This window comes from Schistocerca nitens, chromosome 2 (genome assembly GCF_023898315.1).
Source record: "Schistocerca nitens isolate TAMUIC-IGC-003100 chromosome 2, iqSchNite1.1, whole genome shotgun sequence".
NCBI lineage: Eukaryota > Metazoa > Arthropoda > Insecta > Orthoptera > Acrididae > Schistocerca > Schistocerca nitens.
The window spans coordinates 777,315,372-777,337,145 of record NC_064615.1 but is presented as its reverse complement, the minus strand read 5'-3'; the positions used below and the strand labels follow the sequence as shown (position 1 = coordinate 777,337,145).

General features: G+C 39.6%; 1 protein-coding gene across 2 annotated transcripts in view; it reads left to right on the top strand.

Moving 5' to 3' along the window:
• The window catches only part of LOC126237023 (serine/threonine-protein kinase mTOR), a 281,416-nt gene that overhangs the window by 77,438 nt on the left and 182,204 nt on the right, over positions 1 to 21,774 (top strand). For both annotated transcript variants that reach the window (XM_049946767.1, XM_049946766.1), the window contains exons 10-14: positions 3,124 to 3,303; positions 4,296 to 4,502; positions 8,894 to 9,099; positions 14,112 to 14,318; positions 14,566 to 14,786. In XM_049946767.1, coding sequence (XP_049802724.1) covers positions 3,124 to 3,303; positions 4,296 to 4,502; positions 8,894 to 9,099; positions 14,112 to 14,318; positions 14,566 to 14,786 — 1,021 coding nt within the window. The remainder of the gene's footprint in view (positions 1 to 3,123; positions 3,304 to 4,295; positions 4,503 to 8,893; positions 9,100 to 14,111; positions 14,319 to 14,565; positions 14,787 to 21,774) is intronic.

Sequence of the window (21,774 nt, the reverse complement as noted above, 5' to 3'; positions counted from 1 at the left end):
TGGCTGCCGAGGCTAGACTGCGAGCAACTGCACATGATGGGAAAGCAGTCTGGGTGGTGGGGGTAAGGAGGAGACTGGGGCGGGGGGGGGGGGGAATAGCAGAGAAGGGGTGGGGGACAATAATGTGCTGCTTGTGGAGCATACATGGATGAGGCGGAGAGAGGTTAGGGCAGCTAGGTGCAGTCAGTCTAACCTCCTGACTGCTCACAGTCTGGCCTCGGCAGCCAGAGAGAGTGGTCAAATGTGTGTGAGTTGTGTTTGTGTGATTGTGTGTTTGTGATTGTCTGCTTTGGAGGAAGCCTTTCTGGCCAAGACCTAACTTGTTTGACAGTCTTTCTGTTGTGCCTATTGTGTCATAATACATCTGCTATATGGTGAATAGCAATCTATCTTTTTCATAATATTACATAATTGGATAGACAAAAAAACCTACTCAGCAAGTGGTGCCAGGAGAATGCACATATACGAAAAGAGCTTTTACTTGTGCTAGCTTTTGGAGCCAGTGGCTCATTCTTCTGGCTGAGTGGTTGAAGGGGAGGGAAAATGGGTGAAGGAAAAGGACTGGACAGGTTTGGGAAAAGGGGTAAAGTTCGGAAAAGTCACCCAGAACCCTGCATCAGGGGACACTTACCAGATGAGATGAGAAGGAAAGACTTTTGATAATATTGGCCATTTTTATATCCTGATTTTCCATTGTTTGACTATCTTTGTGTATTTTTACCATGAATGCAATACTGTGTAGAAACTGATGCCAGAGTGTTCTTTAGCTAACATAATTAAATAGACAAATGGAAAACTCATTAACAAGTTTCCTTATTACCAACCTCGGTTGCTTAAAGTGCAACTAGTTGATATTGATTTCATACTATATATTAGCCTCAGCACAGGAGAGATCAGTAATGGCTGTCTATATTCTCTATTTCACAATTTATGTACCTTGTACAATATTTGTTTAGGCATTAGCCGTGGAGAAACACTACATAGAAAAATCTGTGTCTATATTCTCTGCTTCACTTTTTCTGCACCTTCTACAAGATTTGTTTATACATTAGCCATGGAGAAACACTACAGAGAAAAATCTATTTTTTGTTATATATTACAGTCTCAGGTCACCCTCAGGTGATTTGAATATATTACATAGTAACTCTTCAGCTGCACAGCCAGAAGAGACACCCAAAATATGGTGTATCCAAATCATTTGGTGATTACCTGGTAATAAGATGAAAATAGTAATTCTACCATACGTGTGATCTGAGGCTGTATTATACAGTAAAAAATTACTAGGCAGTCAGTGTATTTCCATAAGACAGTACACATTTAGTCTGTGTAAAAATCTAGTATGTTTATCCATTGTGCAGGAAAAGTGATATTATCAAACGAGAAAGCGCTGGAAGATAGACACAATAAAAAACACACAAACACACACACAAATTTCAAGCTTTCGCAACCCACGGTTGCTTCATCAGGAAAGAGGGAAGGAGAGGGAAAGACGAAAGGATGTGGGTTTTAAGGGAGAGGGTAAGGAGTCATTCCAGTCCCGGGAGTGGAAAGACTTACCTTAGGGGGAAAAAGGGACAGGTATACACTCGCACACACACACATATCCATCCGGAGGTCCACCTCTGTTTCAGTGGTTCCCTTCTTGACGAGACTCCAAATTCCAGACACACATATTATCTTAGTTTACTACACAACTGATACAAAATTTGACATAGTGATCATTTTCTTCATTATGTGACAATATTTTGACTTTATGAAAAGGATAGATTGCTACTCACTACATAGAGGATGGGTTGAGTCGCAGACAGCCCCAATGAAAAGGCTGCTAAACTTTTAAGCTTTCAGACAGAAAATTCTTTCTTCGAGCTCTGGCCTGTGGGGTCTGACTGTGAACCATTGTGAAAGGGGGGATTGTTGCTGAAGATGAGTAATTTGATGGTCAGGCCATTGGAATGGATTCCGTGAGATAGGCAGCAACACAGGAACAGTATATGGGACTGGGTTCTGGCCATGGACAGGGAAACATTTCTTCGTTGGCACACATGGAAGTAGTAAGGGTCCATAGAGAAGGACAAAAAGAGCATAAAAATATGTTGGGGGGGGGGGGGGGGAATCGCAAAAGGATGAAACGGATTAAGTAAAGTGAAAAAAGAAATAGGTCGAAACCTGAGGGAAGAGGGCCAATAGCGAAACATGAAAATGAAGAGGGGAAAGGGGGGGGGGAGATAGGAAGTAGGAGATAAGAGATTGGGCTGGGGGCTCAGCTGCGGGGTTCGACAAAATACGTGTAGCAAAGGAAGGTATGGAAAATAACACAAGAAAGTTATGCGAGGTTGTGGGAGAAAGTGTGATCAATTTGCAGGTCCAGAATAATGATCTTAGTAGGAAGAATGTGGGACACGAGATGCTGCATCAACAATACAAGTGGTCACACAGCTGTGTGGTGTACATGGACAAGACCGTTGATACAGTGGGGCTCAGAAGTCAAAGAATGTGTGGTAGGGAAGGTGACAGTAAAACAAAGGAAAGATGAGAAAAAGAAGTACAGACATTGGGTTAAGTAACACTTTAGGGAATAGTGACGAAGGGAAACAGCACTGGATAGTGGATTAGAAGGAAAGCCAGTGGCAAAATCAAACAATGGAAAATTCCAGAATGGAGTAACAACAATATGAAAAGGTTAGATTGTTACTCACCACATAATGGAGGTGCTGAGTTGCAGACAGGCACAATGAAAATACTGCTAAACATTTAAGTTTTCAGACAAAAAAAGTCCTTAAGAAAACACACACACACACAAGGTGACAGTCAGCAGCTACTGAGTCCGGATTGTTAACCAGTCACATATGGGCCCCAGAGGCTGGAGGCAGTAGCCATTTGTATGTTGTGCTTGTACTATGTCAGCCCTTTTCCTATTGAGGTTAATAGTTCCCCAGTCCTTAGGAAGACATTAAACAGTCTATTGTTAAATTTGTCACTCCATTACCTGATGATTATGACATCTTTCCATCCCTCACCTGAAATTTCCTTACCCTATTATTGGTGCTCAGATCTCATTATAATTGATTTATTACTGTGTTTATCCATTTATTTGCACACTGAAATTCTACCATTTAATTGCAGGATTGCTAAGGATGCTATCACAGGTACTCATGCAAATGCCACTTAGACATCCTGGTATGCCACGGCATTTACCATCGCCTGGATTTGCAGTTGTACCACTCTCTCTGCATGCCCAAGAGGTACCGGATGTACCAAGCATTGTATTAGCCCTCAGAACTTTGGGCAGTTTCAACTTTGATGGTAGGAAGTTACACAATTTGTTTAACATTCAATGATTTTAGAATTTTTCTCTTACTCATATGGTCATTAACAAATAATTGGGCACTTGCTGCAATTGTATTTGTGCCGTAATGTGTTCTGAATTGCAAACATTTGTTAAGTTTTTTGAACTCATTTCATGTGTAAAGGATTGGTTGTCTGCCACTGCTGACCCTAAAGAGGCTCTCTCTATATTGTGGCATCTGAAAAACAGAAGTTAAGGCCACCAAGAAATTGTAATATGTGCAGATATTCCATCTGTTACAATGAGGATGAGAAGAGTGGCATAAATTGAATAAAAAAGGAAGGAAATAAAGGATGTAACATACTTTGACATATTGTTGTAAAACTTTAAATATGTAGAATGAATAGAACAGCACATTTCTGAACACTTTAGTGCATGACACTGATATTTACAATGCTGTTATTAAAATGTTTGCTGTGACTTGCTTCTTAATCCCTGCAGAGAATATGGAATGAATGAGCAAGTGATTCATCACATAGTAAGAGCCACCATTCTTTGTACCGTGAGAAAGTGCTCCAGTGTTGACATGTTTGTGGCCACAACAATAAAATCTGTTAAGTTGTTCCAAAAATCTGTAATATGAATAAAACTGAAAATTAAAAATAGTATGCTGCACTGGTCATGCACTGGAACCATACTGCAGGATATTCGACTGGGAATGTTTGATGTGAAGAGCTATTCTTAGACATTTAAGAGCCATCCTTTGCAGAAAGATTCAGAAATGTATTAATCCCCCTATTGCTCCCTTTACATGTTACACTTAGGGACTGATGATAAAATTAGAGAAGTTAACGTGTGTAAAGACATGAACAAATTATTACTGTAACAAGATTGTAACATAAGTTCGTAAAATTTTAGATGTAGTGATTTGGTGAAATATAATCTCTAGATTATTGTCTTCATCTGATTCATAGTGTGCATGTAAACAGATAATATATGTGTTTTACAGGACATTCACTGCTGCATTTTGTGAGACAGTGTGCGGACCATTTTCTGTCACGAAATGAACAGGAAGTGAGATTGGAAGCTGTACGAACTTGTAGTCGCCTATTACACCTTGCATTACAGGGAGCTTCAAGCAAGCATTCAGAAACTGTCACTGCGACTGTCTCAGCAGTTCTTTCAAAATTGCTTGTTGTTGGGATAACTGACACAGGTTGGTACTGTACTTTGTCTCTGTGCTGTTCAGTTTTATAGAGCATAATTTACCCACAAAAATTTGGGAAATGTAATACAATGGCTTCTTACTACATAACTACAGATCTAAAGTCAATGTTGAGAATTCTCTGTGTGTTTTGTCCATGAATTTTATTATTTCTACCATGATTATTACCTGACAGATTCTTTGCAGTTACAGACAGTCAATTCTAATGCAGCAGCCTATGTCAATGGTATGAATCAATATTTCATCTACTTCTGCAGGGTATATCATTAGATAACCTTTTGGTTCAATACTGATTTCCCCAGTATTTTATACACACACCCTGCTTCATTTGAAACAGGGCTACTTGTTGAAACTTTGTGCTGAACTTGAATTCAGTCCCGGATCTTTGCTGTTTTTAGGCAATGCTCTTAATAATTAAGCAATCGAGACATAACTCAAGACCCACCTCAGAGCTTCGTTCAGGCCCATACCTTGTGTATCAGCCTTTTGCTCTGCAGTAGAATGTTCACTTTTGTGAAATTCCCAGTAGATTAAACCTGTTTACTGCAATGGGACTTGAATCCACCCACACACTTACCTCTTATGGCCAACACTTCAACCAGCTGTGCTAATCCACTGCATGTATGTCTCTCTAACTGCTGTGTATATCTGTACACTGTTTGCTAGAGGAATATTCTCAGTTATCTCCAGTGTAATTGGATGAGAGTCCTGGAACTTGCTTATCTAATAAACTTTTATTATTTGATTTATTCAGTAATATCATCATGGTTTTGTCTGATTTTAACTTTACTAAATTTGTAATTAAACTGTTCTTTCTAGACATCATAACACAGTAATGCCTTGATTTGACTAAAACTATGGTTCCTCATAATATTAGAGTTTGTTCTGCTGATGTAGTGTTCAACACATTATAAAATATAAACTTATGTAATTTGTGCCTATAAATGTGGATTAATAGCCCAGAACTAATTACAGAATATGCAGAGAATGTCAGTGATGGAAACTTGCTTTTTATGGCCTGTAAGCTTCTCATATCATGTAGAGATTAGCATGTTTGTAATCCTATTTCTGCTCTTGTGTGAAACTACAGACCATAGTCCAGTTGCACATTAGTGAAGAGAGAATGTGTGGTAAATATTTGTTGCTCTGTGGTGATGTAATTAGACTTCACTCTAGAATATCTTTGTGGTGCATACCCTCAAATTAGTAATCAGAATCATTTAAAACACTCATTTCTCCCTTTAATTTTGCTGTGTGGTATTCTCTATCCCCCCACCCTTTTCTCTCCTCTTCCCTCACACGAAAAAGTCTCCTCTCCCCTCAACAAGAAAAAGAGATCTCTGTTTTTGTTCCCTTTTCTTTTTCTTCCAGATTGCTTTGTTTCATCCTGTCTATAGTTCCAGTGTTTTTTCGTGCATTAATTATACTTCTCTTCATGTGACACTGCAACTTTCCTATGTCCATTCTTATTTCTCATCCTGTTACCTGGCACTTTCGTCTCCCTCAGTGATTACTTTTGCATTTCCTTCTCTTGGCCTAGTATTCTATGACATAATTACCCTCTGCACATCTGCTGTGATCTATGCCTCTTTTCCCTCTTGATTACTGTAGCATATTCCATCTTTCCTTTGCATGAGCTTTTGAAGCCATCATAGACAAAGTCCAGTACAGTTCTATTAATGGGTCATAGTCGTTTATTTCTCCTATACAGGGTGATTATAATTAAAGTTAAACTTTCACACTGCTGTAGAAATAATGCCACTGGTCAGAATGACATCAAATTGTAACGGAGTATTATTGTAGAAGGGGGAAAACTTAAGGCAGAAGAAAAATAAATAGTTACAAAACGTGAATAGATGGCACTTTAAACATCACAATTTAATAGTGGTCGACTACAAATTGCAAATGAATCATATAACAATGCCTAAGGCGTGTGGACGTTTGGTGTTAAACAAACTGTACTACCCATTGTACATGGGTGTACTTTTAGTTACATAAGCCCATTCTCCATGGCAAGGTCATATCACATTGGATGGGAAAAATTGGTTTTTAATTGTCCTGAGGTCAAAAACCGCATAAAAAGCATCGATCACATTGTTTTTTAATTTCCTGAGTCCCAAAACTGCACAAAAAGCGTAAGTCAAAATCAAATCGGATTATTAATTTCTGTGTGACTGGCACAAAACATGTTCAGCATGCTGTCCACTGTTTTCTGCAACTAGTTGTAATCGAGAAACAGCATGTTCCACAACTGATCGAAATGTTTCCGGGGTCACACTCAGAATGTGTTGTGCAATGCATACCTTCAATGTAACTAAGTGTGCAATCGGAACACTGAACACAACATCTTTCAGATAGCCCCACAGCCAAAAGTCTCACGGGTTAAGATCAGGTGATCAGGACAGCCAGGCTGTACGGAAATGGCGGCTGATAATTCTAGCATTTTGGAAATGGCCTTCAGCAGCTGCTTAACTGGATGAGCAATGTGCGGAGGTGCACCATCTTGCATAAAAATGATCACATCCATGCTGTTGGAGAGCTGGAATGACATTGTTGTGCAAAAGACACTCATTGTGCTTACCAGTGATGGTAAAGGTAACAGGACTGGAAGCACATGTGTCTCTTCAAAAAAAATATGGCCCTATGTTAAATGATGCCGTAAACCCTCACCACACAGTGACCTTTTCAGGATAAAGTGATACTGGTTGATTTGCATGTGGACTTTCCATTGCCCAAATTTGACAATTCTGTGTATTGACATGTCTTGTCAGATGGAAGTGGGCTTCGTCTGTCCACAAAATCTTCCATGGCCAATCATTGTCCACTTCCTTGTGAGCAATAAATTCTAAAGCGAAGGACTCTCTTGCTGGCAGGTCAACAGAAGCAGCTCTTGCACATGGGTAATTTTGAATGGATAGCGAACAAGGATGTTTCGTAGGATTTTACGCACCTTGCTCATGGGTATGTCCAATGTTCTGGCAATTCTCCGTGCACTACATGTTTGCACACCACCACTTGTCTCCTCCTGCATTGCTGTGACCACTGATGTTGAATCAATTCATTTCCTCCCTCTACCAGGTTGCACACCAAAAGAACTGGTCTTTAAAATTTTAGAATCATTTTCTCCATACCCATGGCAGCCATCAGACCAACGCCTCATTTCAAACCCTTCAGTGTCCAGAACTTCTGCAGAGTGATGTGCGTTCAGGCATCATTTTTGTAATACAGCTTTACAAGCAGAGCATGATCCTGAGTTGAGACAGTCATGCTGAATGTCCTAGATGCGAAAGGAGGAAAAGCCATGTACCCAGCATGTTTATACTAACTTCAGTGGGTCATGCACATGACAAGTGGTTTCATTTACTTATTCTGACACATACAGCACCATTTATTGATCACTTTTCACGCTATTTTTCTTTTTCTTTTGCCATACATTTTCCCCCTTCTCCAATAATATTCTGTTGCAATTTGACATCATTCTGACCAGTGGTGTTATTTCTACAGTGTTTTCAAAGTTTAACTTTAATTATAATCACCCTGTATATCAAGAACAGCAGTGGCCATAGGACTCTTCCCTGTGACATGCCATTCTGGGTCATCCCCATGTCTGAGTAGTAGTTACCTCTCTCCTCATCTCTTATTTCCACTTTTTGTTATCTTTTTATTAAGTAGCATTTTATAAAATTGAATCAATTGCCTCTCACCCATAGAATTTCAGTTTTTCGAGGAAAATGTTGTAATTAACTAGGTTGAAAAATTTTTATAGATCATAGAATACTCCAATTATAGATACCTCTCTGTCAAGTGTTTGCAGTAGATATTCCACAAGTACTTGTGTTGTTGAGGTAGTAGATTTATTTACTTTTTTTTTTTTTAATCGTTGGGCTTCTGGCTATTATATTCTGTGACGTGAAGAAGTTTATTGTACCGTTATAATCACTCTGTACATCTCCAGCTGAACAAGTGATTTGTACCTCAACAATGATAAAATATTTTACTGTTAAACATTCCCTCCTACTGAACCTTTGATCATTGTTCAAGAGGCCCTGTGAAAACAGTCTAAATTAACTGTAATGTTACATTGTACCTGTCTTCATGGTGAATCAGTAGATTAATAACTGAAGTGTTATATTTATTGTTAGCTATTCAATGTTCGGTGTTATGTGTTCTTGAATGAATAGTGATCAGTCATCTTTAGAGTGTATGTTAAACATTTTCAAGTGTTTATGCTATTTCCTCAATTTGTGTACTTGCTTAACTGCTTCAATGAAAAAAATCTGTGTTCTAGTAGTTGTGTTGTTTCTGACAGAAACAAAATTGCCTCTGGTATTGCCATGTATTAGTTTGTATTTCTTTTTAATAATACAAATATTCCCTTTCAGATGCAGATGTAAGGTACTGTGTTCTTGATTCTCTTGACCACAGCTTCGACAGCCACCTAGCTCAAGCAGAAAATTTAAGTGCTCTCTTTGTTGCAATGAATGATGAAGTATTTGAAATAAGAGAGCGTGCGATTTGTACCATTGGCCGCCTTAGTTCGATGAATCCTGCATATGTAATGCCTTCTCTTCGAAAGACATTGATACAGGTATACACAGAAAATTGATTTATAATGTTCATCTACGTTTTTCATTAAGACTGTCCATCAAGGAAGTATAATTTTTTCTCTGTTGATGGTAGTAAAGAAATGAGGCATGACTTTGTAGCCTGCAAGCACTTAACAACACGAAGCTGGTTTAATTATAGAACAGGAGGATTCAGATACTCCTGCTACTACCTGTTGTGGAGTAGATGTTCTTTCTTAAATTATGTCTGTTTGCCAGGATACAATATCACAAATTATGCTTGTAATTCTCAAAGACAGATAAAAAAGTTACAGAAGCTGCTGTAATCAGCCCAGCTAAATATAAGTATTACATTGAAGACAGGATGTACACAGGATGCAACAAAAGAACATAGCATTTAATAGCTGCCATCTCCATACTGTAGATGCAAGTGCTATTGATCTTTAGGTACTTATAATGAAATGAATGTTAAGGTCATGTATTCCAGGAAAGGTTAAGCAAGTACATGGTGAATCACCTAAAACTTGCACCACAAGTATTGTGGAAATGCAAAGTGCTATTCATGTGCGGTTTTCACAAAATGGATTGGTAGTCAGGGGCTCGTATTGTTAGCCATTCAACAGATTGTAATAATACTTAGAAAGTATATTTTTTATGCAAACATACACATTTTTAAATAGAACAATGCCTATTGACATTCACAGACTAAAAGTGGGGTAAATTAGAATGTCAGTGGTGTTTATTGCAGGATTCTAGTGTGAGCTATTTACAAGATATTGTATTTTGGAAAGTTCCCACACTACCATTTCTACAATATATGTAGTAGCACACACTAAAGAACAACACAAGTGCGTACACTAATTACATGGATTCTGGTCAGTTATGAGACAGTTGACCACCATAGGCTGTATTCAAAATGATCACCGGCAGTGATAATATGCTTCCAGTCTGGTGTGAAATGACTGCTGCACATGTGCTATATTTCAGCAAATATGTCTGACCAGGCATCATTGCATACCATTGGGTTGGTATGTCCTTGTAGACGCTGCATCCAAAGTAACAATTTGGAAAAAATTCGTGAAGACATGCTGTAGTACTTCATGCACTGTGGGCAGGACAGCCATCATGTCGGTACCACAGGTTCCTCCTAGTCTGCAGAGGAACCTCTTCTAGCATCCATGGAAAATAGTATGTCAGGAGGCTGTGATACTTGTATGTGTTCAGTGTTCCGTATCTGAGAAACAGACCTATGAGCTGATGGTCCACTGGCCCACCCCACAAGTTTACACTCGCTCACTGATAACCTTGCTGTTGAGTGCCCACACACACACACACACACACACACACACACACACACACACACACACACACACACACACACACACATGTACGTTTACACTCCATAGACACTGATGTTCCAGCTGTTGAAGCCAAGGGGGATTGTCAACAGACCAGTAGTCCATGTTCAGCGATTTGTCTGGCGATGATTGCTAAGTGTGGCTTCATCACTAAACAAGATATATGATATATCTGACGTGTCCTGCCTTAATGCCCATGCACAGAAGTTAACACAATTCTCGTAATTGTTCCCATGCATCTCTTGATGGAGGAAGACGTAATAGGGATGGAACCTATGTCGATGGAGATTTTGTAGGTCACTTGCGTGACTTGTGCCATTTCCTTGTGCGATTGTGTGGGAGCTAACGTGTGTGTCAACTGCAACAGCAGCAAGAATATGAAATTCCCCCCTCCTCTGTCATCACTTCTTTCCTTCTGTTCATTGTCTGTGTGTTACACTACCACTTTCACATAACTGGTTGAAGAGTTTGATAAATAATTGCCGCGATGGTTGAGCGTTGTTAGATCCCACCGTCCACCACAACCTACTGCTTGGACTGTCACACACTAACAGTGCACTCAAGGAACACACAACTACATTGTGAGGAAACATAACAACATTGTACCCACCAGCTACACAGGTTGAAGGGGACAAGTAAGTGTCGGTTTGGAAACTTTTGAAAGTACGATATCTCGTAAATGAATCACACTAGAATCCTGCAACAGACGCCACTGACATTCTAATTTACCCTACTTTTACTTTGTTAGTGTCAATAGACCCTGTTCCATTTAAAAAGGTGTATGTTTGCATAAAAAGAGAACCCTTCCTAAGTATTATTACAACCTGTTGATTGGCTTACAATATGAGCTCCTGACTACCAATCGATTTTGTGAAATCTGCACATGGGCACATATCTGTCCTGTGCATCCCACAGTCAGCTACCTGAGTAGTAGCCTCTGATGTGTTGTGCACAACTGACCCTACAGGTCTCAGCCATATGGCACAAGTGCAGGAAGTCACTGCCTAGCTTGTCACAGAACCTTCGTAGCCTCTGGTTCAGTTCTTCCACTCGACTCAGAACCAAAGGGCCACAATCAATTCTGGGGACAATGCTGCAAATTGTGAGCTTCATTGAAACTTCATGCACAAGTCTGGTCTTCTCAGTCTTCGCTTTCAAACTTGAACTATAGCTCCTCTACATGCTCCTGCCCTGTGCCGAAAGTTTCAAGTTTCTCATTGCGATATGACACTACTGATTTCTTATCTACTGAATATATCTTTGTGCTTGTTTTAGTTTTCCTTTTTACTTTGGTAATCATTGTTGCCATAAGTGCATTATGGTCACTTATATCAGTTTTAATGTGGACTCCTCAAAGAGGTCAGGTCTATTTGTTACCATTAGATCCATTATATTTCCATCATGAGTGGTGATCCAAACTATCTGTTCTAGGTAGTTTTCAGAGGATTCATTTAGTAAAGTTTCACAGGATGTCTTATCATGCCCACCACTAACAAAACTTTAATTTTTCCAGTTAACTGTTGGATGATTACAGCCTTCGTCAATGATTACAGTTTGATTGGGGAACTTACTTACAAGTGAACTTAGGTTTACTCTAAAGTTTTTGGTTGCATCAGGAGATGAGTCAGTTGGATTATAGGAGGATCCAATTATCATTTTATGCCCACTCCTGATACTGACTCTTGTGTGAACAATCTCACATGCAGCTTCAATTTCTATCTCAATGTATTTGAAGTTCTTGTCTACTGAGACAAATACACCACATCCATTTCCCATTTGCCTACCTTCTTGATATAAGTTTAAATTTTCTGCAAATCTCACTGCTATCAACTTCAGGTTTCAACCAGCTTTCTGTACCTAGTATTAAGTAAGCTTCATTGCTTTTCATGGGTTCTTCAAACTGTGGCACTTTACTGTTAGGATTTTGATACTCTCACCTGCGAGAGGCATTTCATTTGATCTTACACTGATACACTTGGGTTTCCTACAGGTATCTGGATTGGATGGAGATTTGCCTAATCTAAAAAACCCTTGTGTGCATCCCACACAGTCAGCTACTTGAGTAGCAGCCTCTGATGTGTAGTGCACACCTGACCCATTTAGGGGGCCCTACAGTTCTCAGCCATATGGTGCAAGCCCAGGAAGTCACTGCCTAGCTTGTCACAGAACCTTTGTAGCCTCTGGTTAAATCCTTCCATTCGACTCTGAACCAAAGGGCCACAATCAATTCTCGGGACAATGCTGCAAATTGTGAGCTTTGTTGAAACTCCATGTGCTAGTCTGGTCTTCTCAGTCTTCTCTGCCACTCTCTGGAGTGACCAAAGTATGACCTCGGAACACAGCTGACAGGTATCATTTGTTCCAACACGGGCCACAATCTGCAGTTGATTACACCTTTTTCCCTCAGTGGCTGCTGGAATAGCCTCTTCAGCAAGTTGAACAAGGCCACCAGGCATACTGAGTAATATTCTTTTGCAGTTACGTGTTATAGCCTGTAGTAGTCACAATTCGATGTTTGGGATGGCTGTTCTTTTTGATACATGCCTTTGCTCACATAGAAAGCTATGTACTGGTTGTAGTAACATTGAGATATGTGGTATGGTTGTTTTTCTAAGTGGTGCTTCCTCTAATGGAGTAGGATATATTGGCAATAGGACAGGTATAGCAGGTATTAGAGTGGGGTATGGGGCAGGTATTTGAGGACGTAAGAAAAATTTCAGCTGCAGAAATGAATTTGCATTTTGAACTAGTGAGTAATATTTTGTGGCCGTCAACCTGTTTTACTCAAGTTTTGTAATTTTGAGAAATTTTTGACAGCATACTGATCCAGTACAGCCTATGTTTTTTATGTAAGAGAACTCAATGGAAAAGATTGTTAGGTGGTGAACTAACGGGCTTCACTAGATCACTCCAGCTTAGGGAATGCTGTGGATAGGTCATGGGTACTTACTCTTATCTCATTTCTACCAGTAACTGAATTAGTGTTGTACATGTGTTGACTGCACTTTTGGAAGGCAGATAGTTGTCAGTCCATATAGCATTACTATATTTCTGAGTTTGTAGACAAATTGAGGTGTTGAAACATGGGGTGTGGTGCATATGCCTCATCAGTGGTTCTGACATCTCTTTTGCCTAAGATCAGAGTGTAGTATTCTCCTCCTCCACTTCCTCCTCCTCTTCCTTCTCCTGCTCCAATTCATGGAGTAGGTTGCATAGCCTGTTGTGGAAACCATCTTGTCCTCAGATGTCTGACACTTCACTGTGCAGTGGGCTTGTAGTTCATGGTGATTCTAGGAAGGTGAAAGTGTATTATCTGTTGCTGTCAAATCAGTAAAATGGAGTCTTACATCAATTTCTTTATTGTTTTAATGATTAGCATTCAACATGTAAATTGTCTTCTACTGTCATAATCAATTTGTTGTACTGCATCTAAACACATAAAAGCAGCAGCAACCAGAAGGTTGGTCTGAATACTAGAGTGCATACAAAGTGTGAAATGGGATGACCACTACTGAAAGCTGTGGAGATGGGCTTTTTTTTTTTTTTTTTTTTGCTTAACAAAATGAAGAATTTAATTATTTTTTAAAATTAATGTTAACGACATTGAAAAGAATGTGTGTGTATTTTATCATGTATCAATAACTGTTTGTCGTGTCTATTTAATCCTTTTTTTTCAGTTACTGACAGAGCTAGAACACAGTGGTATGGGACGAAATAAGGAACAGGCATCCAGAATGTTGGACAACTTGGTTGTGCATGCCCCTCGTCTCATTCGGCACTATATGGACCCCATTCTTAAGGTCTTAGTTCCCAAGCTACGAGATCTAGAACCAAATCCAGGAGTTGTCATAAGCGTTCTCACAGCTATAGGAAATCTTGCAGAGGTATGAGTATTAGATATTTTATTGCAATTTCAAATATATTTGTTTAAATTACTGCACGAGTTTGTAAATATTTGGAACAGTTCTTATTTGCCAAAGATGTGTTATTTCAGTTAGAATGCTTGGACCTTATAACAGCTAAGTACTTACACTGCATCAGACAATTGATAAATAATAATAAAAGTTGTTATATTATGACAACACTGTATTATGCTAATTATTATTACTTGTTGTTATTGCTACTTTAAAGGTCAATGGAAATGAAATGCAGCAGTGGATGCCAGAGCTGCTTTCTATCTTACTTGAAATGCTAGGAGATGCAAGTTCCCCAGAGAAGCGATGTGTTGCTCTCTGGGCTCTAGGCCAACTTGTAGGTGCCACAGGACATGTTGTAAAACCTTATGAGCAATACCCTACACTCCTGGATACGCTTATATCTTTCCTGAAAACTGAGCAGCAGACTGTCATACGGTAAGCAACATCATAAAAGAACACCATTTAACTTTAAACAACATATGAAACCGCATATGCTACTGTGTTTGCAGTGTCATTTCCTGTAAGTTACTTCACTTGATTCAGCTTTTGTTGGTAGTTGCATGTACCTCGCCAGCTGTACTTAACTTTAAAAATTACTGTAATTTACAAAAGTTCAAAGTTTATGTAGAGATTTTATTCATGATTAGCAAAAAAATTCAATAAAGTAAAGAAAAGATACTTAAAATTCATGTAAATTAGGACAAATGTGACACTTCAAAATGTTAGTGGCAAATTAGTTCTTGTACAATTTATTACACGTTTTTGTTTTTTAAGAATCTATATGATTATGGTGTGTGTTATACTTATAACACAGAAAACACCATTTACTTTCACTATGTAATATTTTTATTGGCACAAGATAAATCAAAACACAAAGAAATAGTTTTCGACAATCACGGTAACAGTCATGACGAATGTCTCACACCAACTAGTCAACAACCAAAGTAAGTAAAAAGAAGTACAAGAAAGCAAAGATATTAATATTTTCTGGCAGTTCTGCCACAGAGACCCCCCCTCCCCCCTCCCCGCGGAGCGCATAGGAGGAGTGATGAGGAATAAGTGATAAAGGGAAGGTAAACATTTAAGGCATGATGTAATCTTGAAGTCTGAGAGGTGGCCGTACGGTGCGGCCAGCATGGGTGATAGCAATAGGGGTAGGAGGATTCGGGGAAGACGAAGGAGAAGGGGCGGTTACTCTTATAAATAAAACATTATTGGAGTCTACATAGGCTGAAATGTCATTTTGTGAAGTACCAGGAGCCACATTGAATCACTGTAATATCTTAATGTCTTTCTGGTCAGATGGCGCAGAATTGTTTTGAATTTCAAATAAAAAAAGAAAAGTGTCCACAAGTTGTACTTTTATAGAGTCCACATCATAGTCATGACATATGTTTACTTTTATATTAACATCTTTAAATCTATCTGAGCACAGTTCAGATTACGCCTCGATCTTTTCTGTTAACTTGTGCTCCAGCTTCGCATCTTCTTGCGAACCTCAGCAACTTCGGATTTAACTGTTTTATACATTTCAGAAAACTGTTGAGCAACCTTTTTCTTAATATCCTCATGATTGTAATCAATTTTACAATTCAAACTGTCTAGATCCTCTTTCAACTTATTGCAACCAGCCTTGAAGGTATCGTCCATTACCTCCAATCGTTTATTAAAATTAGTTTGACTGGTCACAATCCTGTTATTTACCTCAATTATATCAGATTTTAATTCAGCTGTCATTCTAGCATTACTGGCTGACATTTCTGCATTACTGCTTTTGACCTGTTCACTTATTTCAGACTTTAATTCAGCATTACTGCTTTTGACCTGTTCACTTATTTCAGACTTTAATTCAGCTGTCATTTTAGCATTACTGGCAGCTATTGCTTGTAATATAACATTTAAATCAACAGCCCCAGCATCTTTGGGTTGCTCACTAGATGGCTTTTTATCACACTCAGGTGACGAAAAACTAGCTCCAACACCAGAATCATCAAAACTAAATGAAACTTCTGATTGATTAGTCATATCTAACTGCTCCTTCTTAAACTCTTCCATCTCTGATGACTGTTTCATTTTTAATTCATCAGAGAAACTATCATCCAATAAATTTACAATTTCTACTTTCTGCTTTACTACAGGGGTCTCTATTATTGAATCATTGCCCCTTCGCACACTACTGTCAGGAGACAATACTTCATATTTCACTTTAACATTACTACTTCCATGCATATTTACACTTGAACCGTTGTCTGAATTTACAGTTCCCTCAACAGACATAGGTTCTAATTTAAGTTTAAACTCAGTTTCTTTTGGCGGTTCCATCGCCGACAGTCTTTTAGTGCAGGTTAGTAAAATTTTTAACAGCTTTTCACTTAACTTAGTTCCTTCTGCACGACGTTGTCGGCGTGGCGTACCAGGATTACTGATGCGACGTGGCATGTTGAACTGCAGACGGCACTCCGACGGCTATTGTGTGTTTGCGTGGCCCGTAACTACAGGCGCAACTCTGGCTGCTGCGGCTGAAGACTGCGGTGCGGCGAAACTGGCTACTCGCGATGCCGGCAGCACCGCTAGACTCAGTGCCAGCTCCGTCAATCCAGATGCGTTGTCCACATGCACACGTAACACTTTCACTGTTCTATTACTCAGCTGCGTGTCGCATTCCACTCGCGAATCCGAATAGTTAAAAAATCACTTTCACTTAGTTGATTTCCCGGCCGATGCACCATATGTGGGGCGGCGAGTTTGGTAAATTGAAAATTAATCGTTTGCTGTTTAAAATGTTTGAATGTAAATCAGTTTCTGGCTATTAGCATGTTGTTAATGCTGTCTTTCGCCGTTCTCAACACTGGCTCTCTATTTACTTTTTAGGCACCCATAAAGCGATTTAACAAAACGTGAAGCCTGTAATTAGAGTTCCTAGTGCCCACTTCATCTGAGAAGAATATTATAGCTGCAGCTTATAACTCTGAGGAATTAGGAGATTGTCCGGGTTTTCAAATCAAAACGATTTTCCAAAATAGTTGAGTGTATTCTCAAATTCACAAATAAAAAACACAAGTATCCCTACAACCTAACTAACAGAGCAGTTCAGAGTCTAATGCGCTGATGCAACTATAAATGTCTGAATTAAATGTTAAAAAGAATGCTCGCCATAATTTGATGAGAGTATTTCATCAAACGCCACGCTAAATTATTGGTAGAATGTCTGTCCCGCGACGGCACGTGAAAATACGACAATACGCACACTGAAGCTAGAAAATGAAAATCACTTGAAATGATTTCATGGTTCCGCGTATCTCTAGTAACTTAATACGGCACCCGAGGCTGTTTGTCGCAGTGATACCGATGCGGCGCGACTGCCGACACAGATGGCGTGTCATTCAGCGTCTGGAGAGAACTGGGGCCTTGCTTCCTCGCGCAACGCTCTTATATATAAAGCCGCGGTGCGGACGGCTAAGGGAACGCCTGATCAAATCGGCTCTCCCGACTAGCCGCTGGGCTAGTAACGCACCACTTCAAGTTACATAATAAATTATAGCTTCTCTTGCTGATGGCCGAATAAGCTCTTAATTTAAATGTGCATTCAGCACGCAGGTAAGTATTGATAATAAAATTTTGACGTGGCTAAGTTAAGTATTTTGGGCGAGAGAATTAATTTAATTGCCCTGCACGCAGCAGATGAGCTCTGAACTTCCCTTTTGAGATCCGCTATCGCTATAATTTTGTAGGTATTCCAAAGAAACTTTTCACATCCTCATAGTCATAGTGGACCTCCAACCTATTTAAATCTAAACATCCTAGCCTTATATCTTAGCCTACTTAATCTATCTTGCTTCCTTCAGTTTTGAGACGAAAACCAGAAAATCATGAATTTCCACTAAAATCTTAATTTGTGAAATCCAAAGTACTGTTTTTATTAAATCATTATGAAAGATGAATCTAAATATAAATTTTGAAGTCTCTAGCTCTTTTCTGTTGCGCCAATGATTTTTACAGAAAAACGTCCAAATTTCGGAAATGGCTTAAGTCTGTTGAGAGGCCAGACAAACATGTGGTTCCTGAAGAGGGGCAGCAGCCTTTTCAGTAGTTGCAAGGGCAACAGTCTGGATGATTGACTGATCTGGCCTTGTAACAATAACCAAAATGGCTTTGCTGTGCTGGTACTGCGAACGACTGAAAGCAAGGGGAAACTACGGCCGTAATTTTTCCCGAGGGCATGCAGCTTTACTGTATGATTAAATGATGATGGCGTCCTCTTGGGTAAAATATTCCGGAGGTAAAATAGTCCCCCATTCGGATCTCCGGGCGGGGACTACTCAAGAGGATGTCGTTATCAGGAGAAAGAAAACTGGCGTTCTATGGATCGGAGCGTGGAATGTCAGGTCCCTTAATCGGGCAGGTAGGTTAGAAAATTTGAAAAGGGAAATGGATAGGTTAAAGTTAGATATTGTGGGAATTAGTGAAGTTCGGTGGCAGGAGGAACAAGACTTCTGGTCAGGTGACTACAGGGTTATAAACACAAAGTCAAATAGGGGTAATGCAGGAGTAGGTTTAATAATGAATAGGAAAATAGGAACGCGGGTAAGCTACTACAAACAGCTTAGTGAACGCATTATTGTGGCCAAGATAGATACGAAGCCCACACCTACTACAGTAGTACAAGTTTATATGCCAACTAGCTCTGCAGATGACGAAGAAATTGAAGAAATGTACGATGAAATAAAAGAAATTATTCAGATAGTGAAGGGAGACGAAAATTTAATGGTCATGGGTGACTGGAATTCGAGTGTAGGAAAAGGGAGAGAAGGAAACGTAGTAGGTGAATATGGATTGGGGCTAAGAAATGAAAGAGGAAGCCGCCTGGTAGAATTTTGCACAGAGCACAACCTAATCATAGCTAACACTTGGTTTAAGAATCATGATAGAAGGTTGTATACATGGAAGAACCCTGGAGATACTAAAAGGTATCAGATAGATTATATAATGGTAAGACAGAGATTTAGTAACCAGGTTTTAAATTGTAAGACATTTCCAGGGGCAGATGTGGACTCTGACCACAATCTATTGGTTATGACCTGTAGATTAAAACTGAAGAAACTGCAAAAATGTGGGAATTTAAGGAGATGGGACCTGGATAAACTGAAAGAACCAGAGGTTGTACAGAGTTTCAGGGAGAGCATAAGGGAACAATTGACAGGAATGGGGGAAAGAAATACAGTAGAAGAAGAATGGGTAACTGAGGGATGAAGTAGTGAAGGCAGCAGAGGATCAAGTAGGTAAAAAGACGAGGGCTAGTAGAAATCCTTGGGTAACAGAAGAAATATTGAATTTAATTGATGAAAGGAGAAAATATAAAAATGCAGTAAATGAAGCAGGCAAAAAGGAATACAAACGTCTCAAAAATGAGATCGACAGGAAGTGCAAAATGGCTAAGCAGGGATGGCTAGAGGACAAATGTAAGGATGTAGAGGCTTATCTCACTAGGGGTAAGATAGATACTGCCTACAGGAAAATTAAAGAGACCTTTGGAGATAAGAGAACCACTTGTATGAACATCAAGAGCTCAGATGGAAACCCAGTTCTAAGCAAAGAAGGCAAAGCAGAAAGGTGGAAGGAGTATATAGAGGGTCTATACAAGGGCGATGTACTTGAGGACAATATTATGGAAATGGAAGAGGATGTAGATGAAGATGAAATGGGAGATACGATACTGCGTGAAGAGTTTGACAGAGCACTGAAAGACCTGAGTCGAAACAAGGCCCCTGGAGTAGACAACATTCCATTGGAACTACTGACGGCCTTGGGAGAGCCAGTCCTGACAAAACTCTACCATCTGGTGAGCAAGATGTATGAAACAGGCGAAATACCCTTAGACTTCAAGAAGAATATAATAATTCCAATCCCAAAGAAAGCAGGTGTTGACAGATGTGAGAATTACCGAACAATCAGTTTAATAAGCCACAGCTGCAAAATACTAACACGAATTCTTTACAGATGAATGGAAAAACTAGTATAAGCCGACCTCGGGGAAGATCAGTTTGGATTCCGTAGAAATACTGGAACACGTGAGGCAATACTGACCTTACGACTTATCTTAGAAGAAAGATTAAGGAAAGGCAAACCTACGTTTCTAGCATTTGTAGACTTAGAGAAAGCTTTTGACAATGTTGACTGGAATACTCTCTTTCAAATTCTAAAGATGGCAGGGGTAAAATACAGGGAGCGAAAGGCTATTTACAATTTGTACAGAAACCAGATGGCAGTTATAAGAGTCGAGGGACATGAAAGGGAAGCAGTGGTTGGGAAGGGAGTAAGACAGGGTTGTAGCCTCTCCCCGATGTTATTCAATCTGTATATTGAGCAAGCAGTAAAGGAAACAAAAGAAAAATTCGGAGTAGGTATTAAAATCCATGGAGAAGAAATAAAAACTTTGAGGTTCGCCGATGACATTGTAATTCTGTCAGAGACAGCAAAGAACTTGGAAGAGCAGTTGAACGGAATGGATGGTGTCTTGAAGGGAGGATATAAGATGAACATCAACAAAAGCAAAACGAGGATAATGGAATGTAGTCGAATTAAGTCGGGTGATGTTGAGGGTATTAGATTAGGAAATGAGACACTTAAAGTAGTAAAGGAGTTTTGCTATTTGGGGAGCAAAATAACTGATGATGGTTGAAGTAGAGAGGATATAAAATGTAGACTGGCAATGGCAAGGAAAGCGTTTCTGAAGAAGAGAAATTTGTTAACATCGAGTATAGATTTAAGTGTCAGGAAGTCTTTTCTGAAAGTATTTGTATGGAGTGTAGCCATGTATGGAAGTGAAACATGGACGATAAATAGTTTGGACACGAAGAGAATAGAAGCTTTCGAAATGTGGTGCTACAGAAGAATGCTGAAGATTAGATGGGTAGATCACATAACTAATGAGGAGGTACTGAATAGGATTGGGGAGAAGAGGAGTTTGTGGCACAACTTGACCAGAAGAATGGATCGGTTGGTAGGACATGTTCTGAGGCATCAAGGGATCACCAATTTAGTATTGGAGGGCAGCGTGGAGGGTAAAAATCGTAGGGGGAGACCAAGAGATGCATACACTAAGCAGATTCAGAAGGATGTAGGTTGCAGTAGGTACTGGGAGATGAAGAAGCTTGCACAGGATAGAGTAGCATGGAGAGCTGCATCAAACCAGTTTCAGGACTGAAGACCACAACAACAACAACAACATCATAGTCACTCAAGTTCACTTGAAACACTAGTTCATTACTGCTGGCACTCGGAGGCGTGAAGTATAGAAGAGGGGGGCCTTGACTTGCAGAGAGTGTTTGATTAGCTTGTGGAGAAGGGAGAGGACAGGCCTCTGAAGTTTCCTGCAAAACAAATTCATTATTGTGTATGTCGGTGTCGTTAAGGATCCATGCTG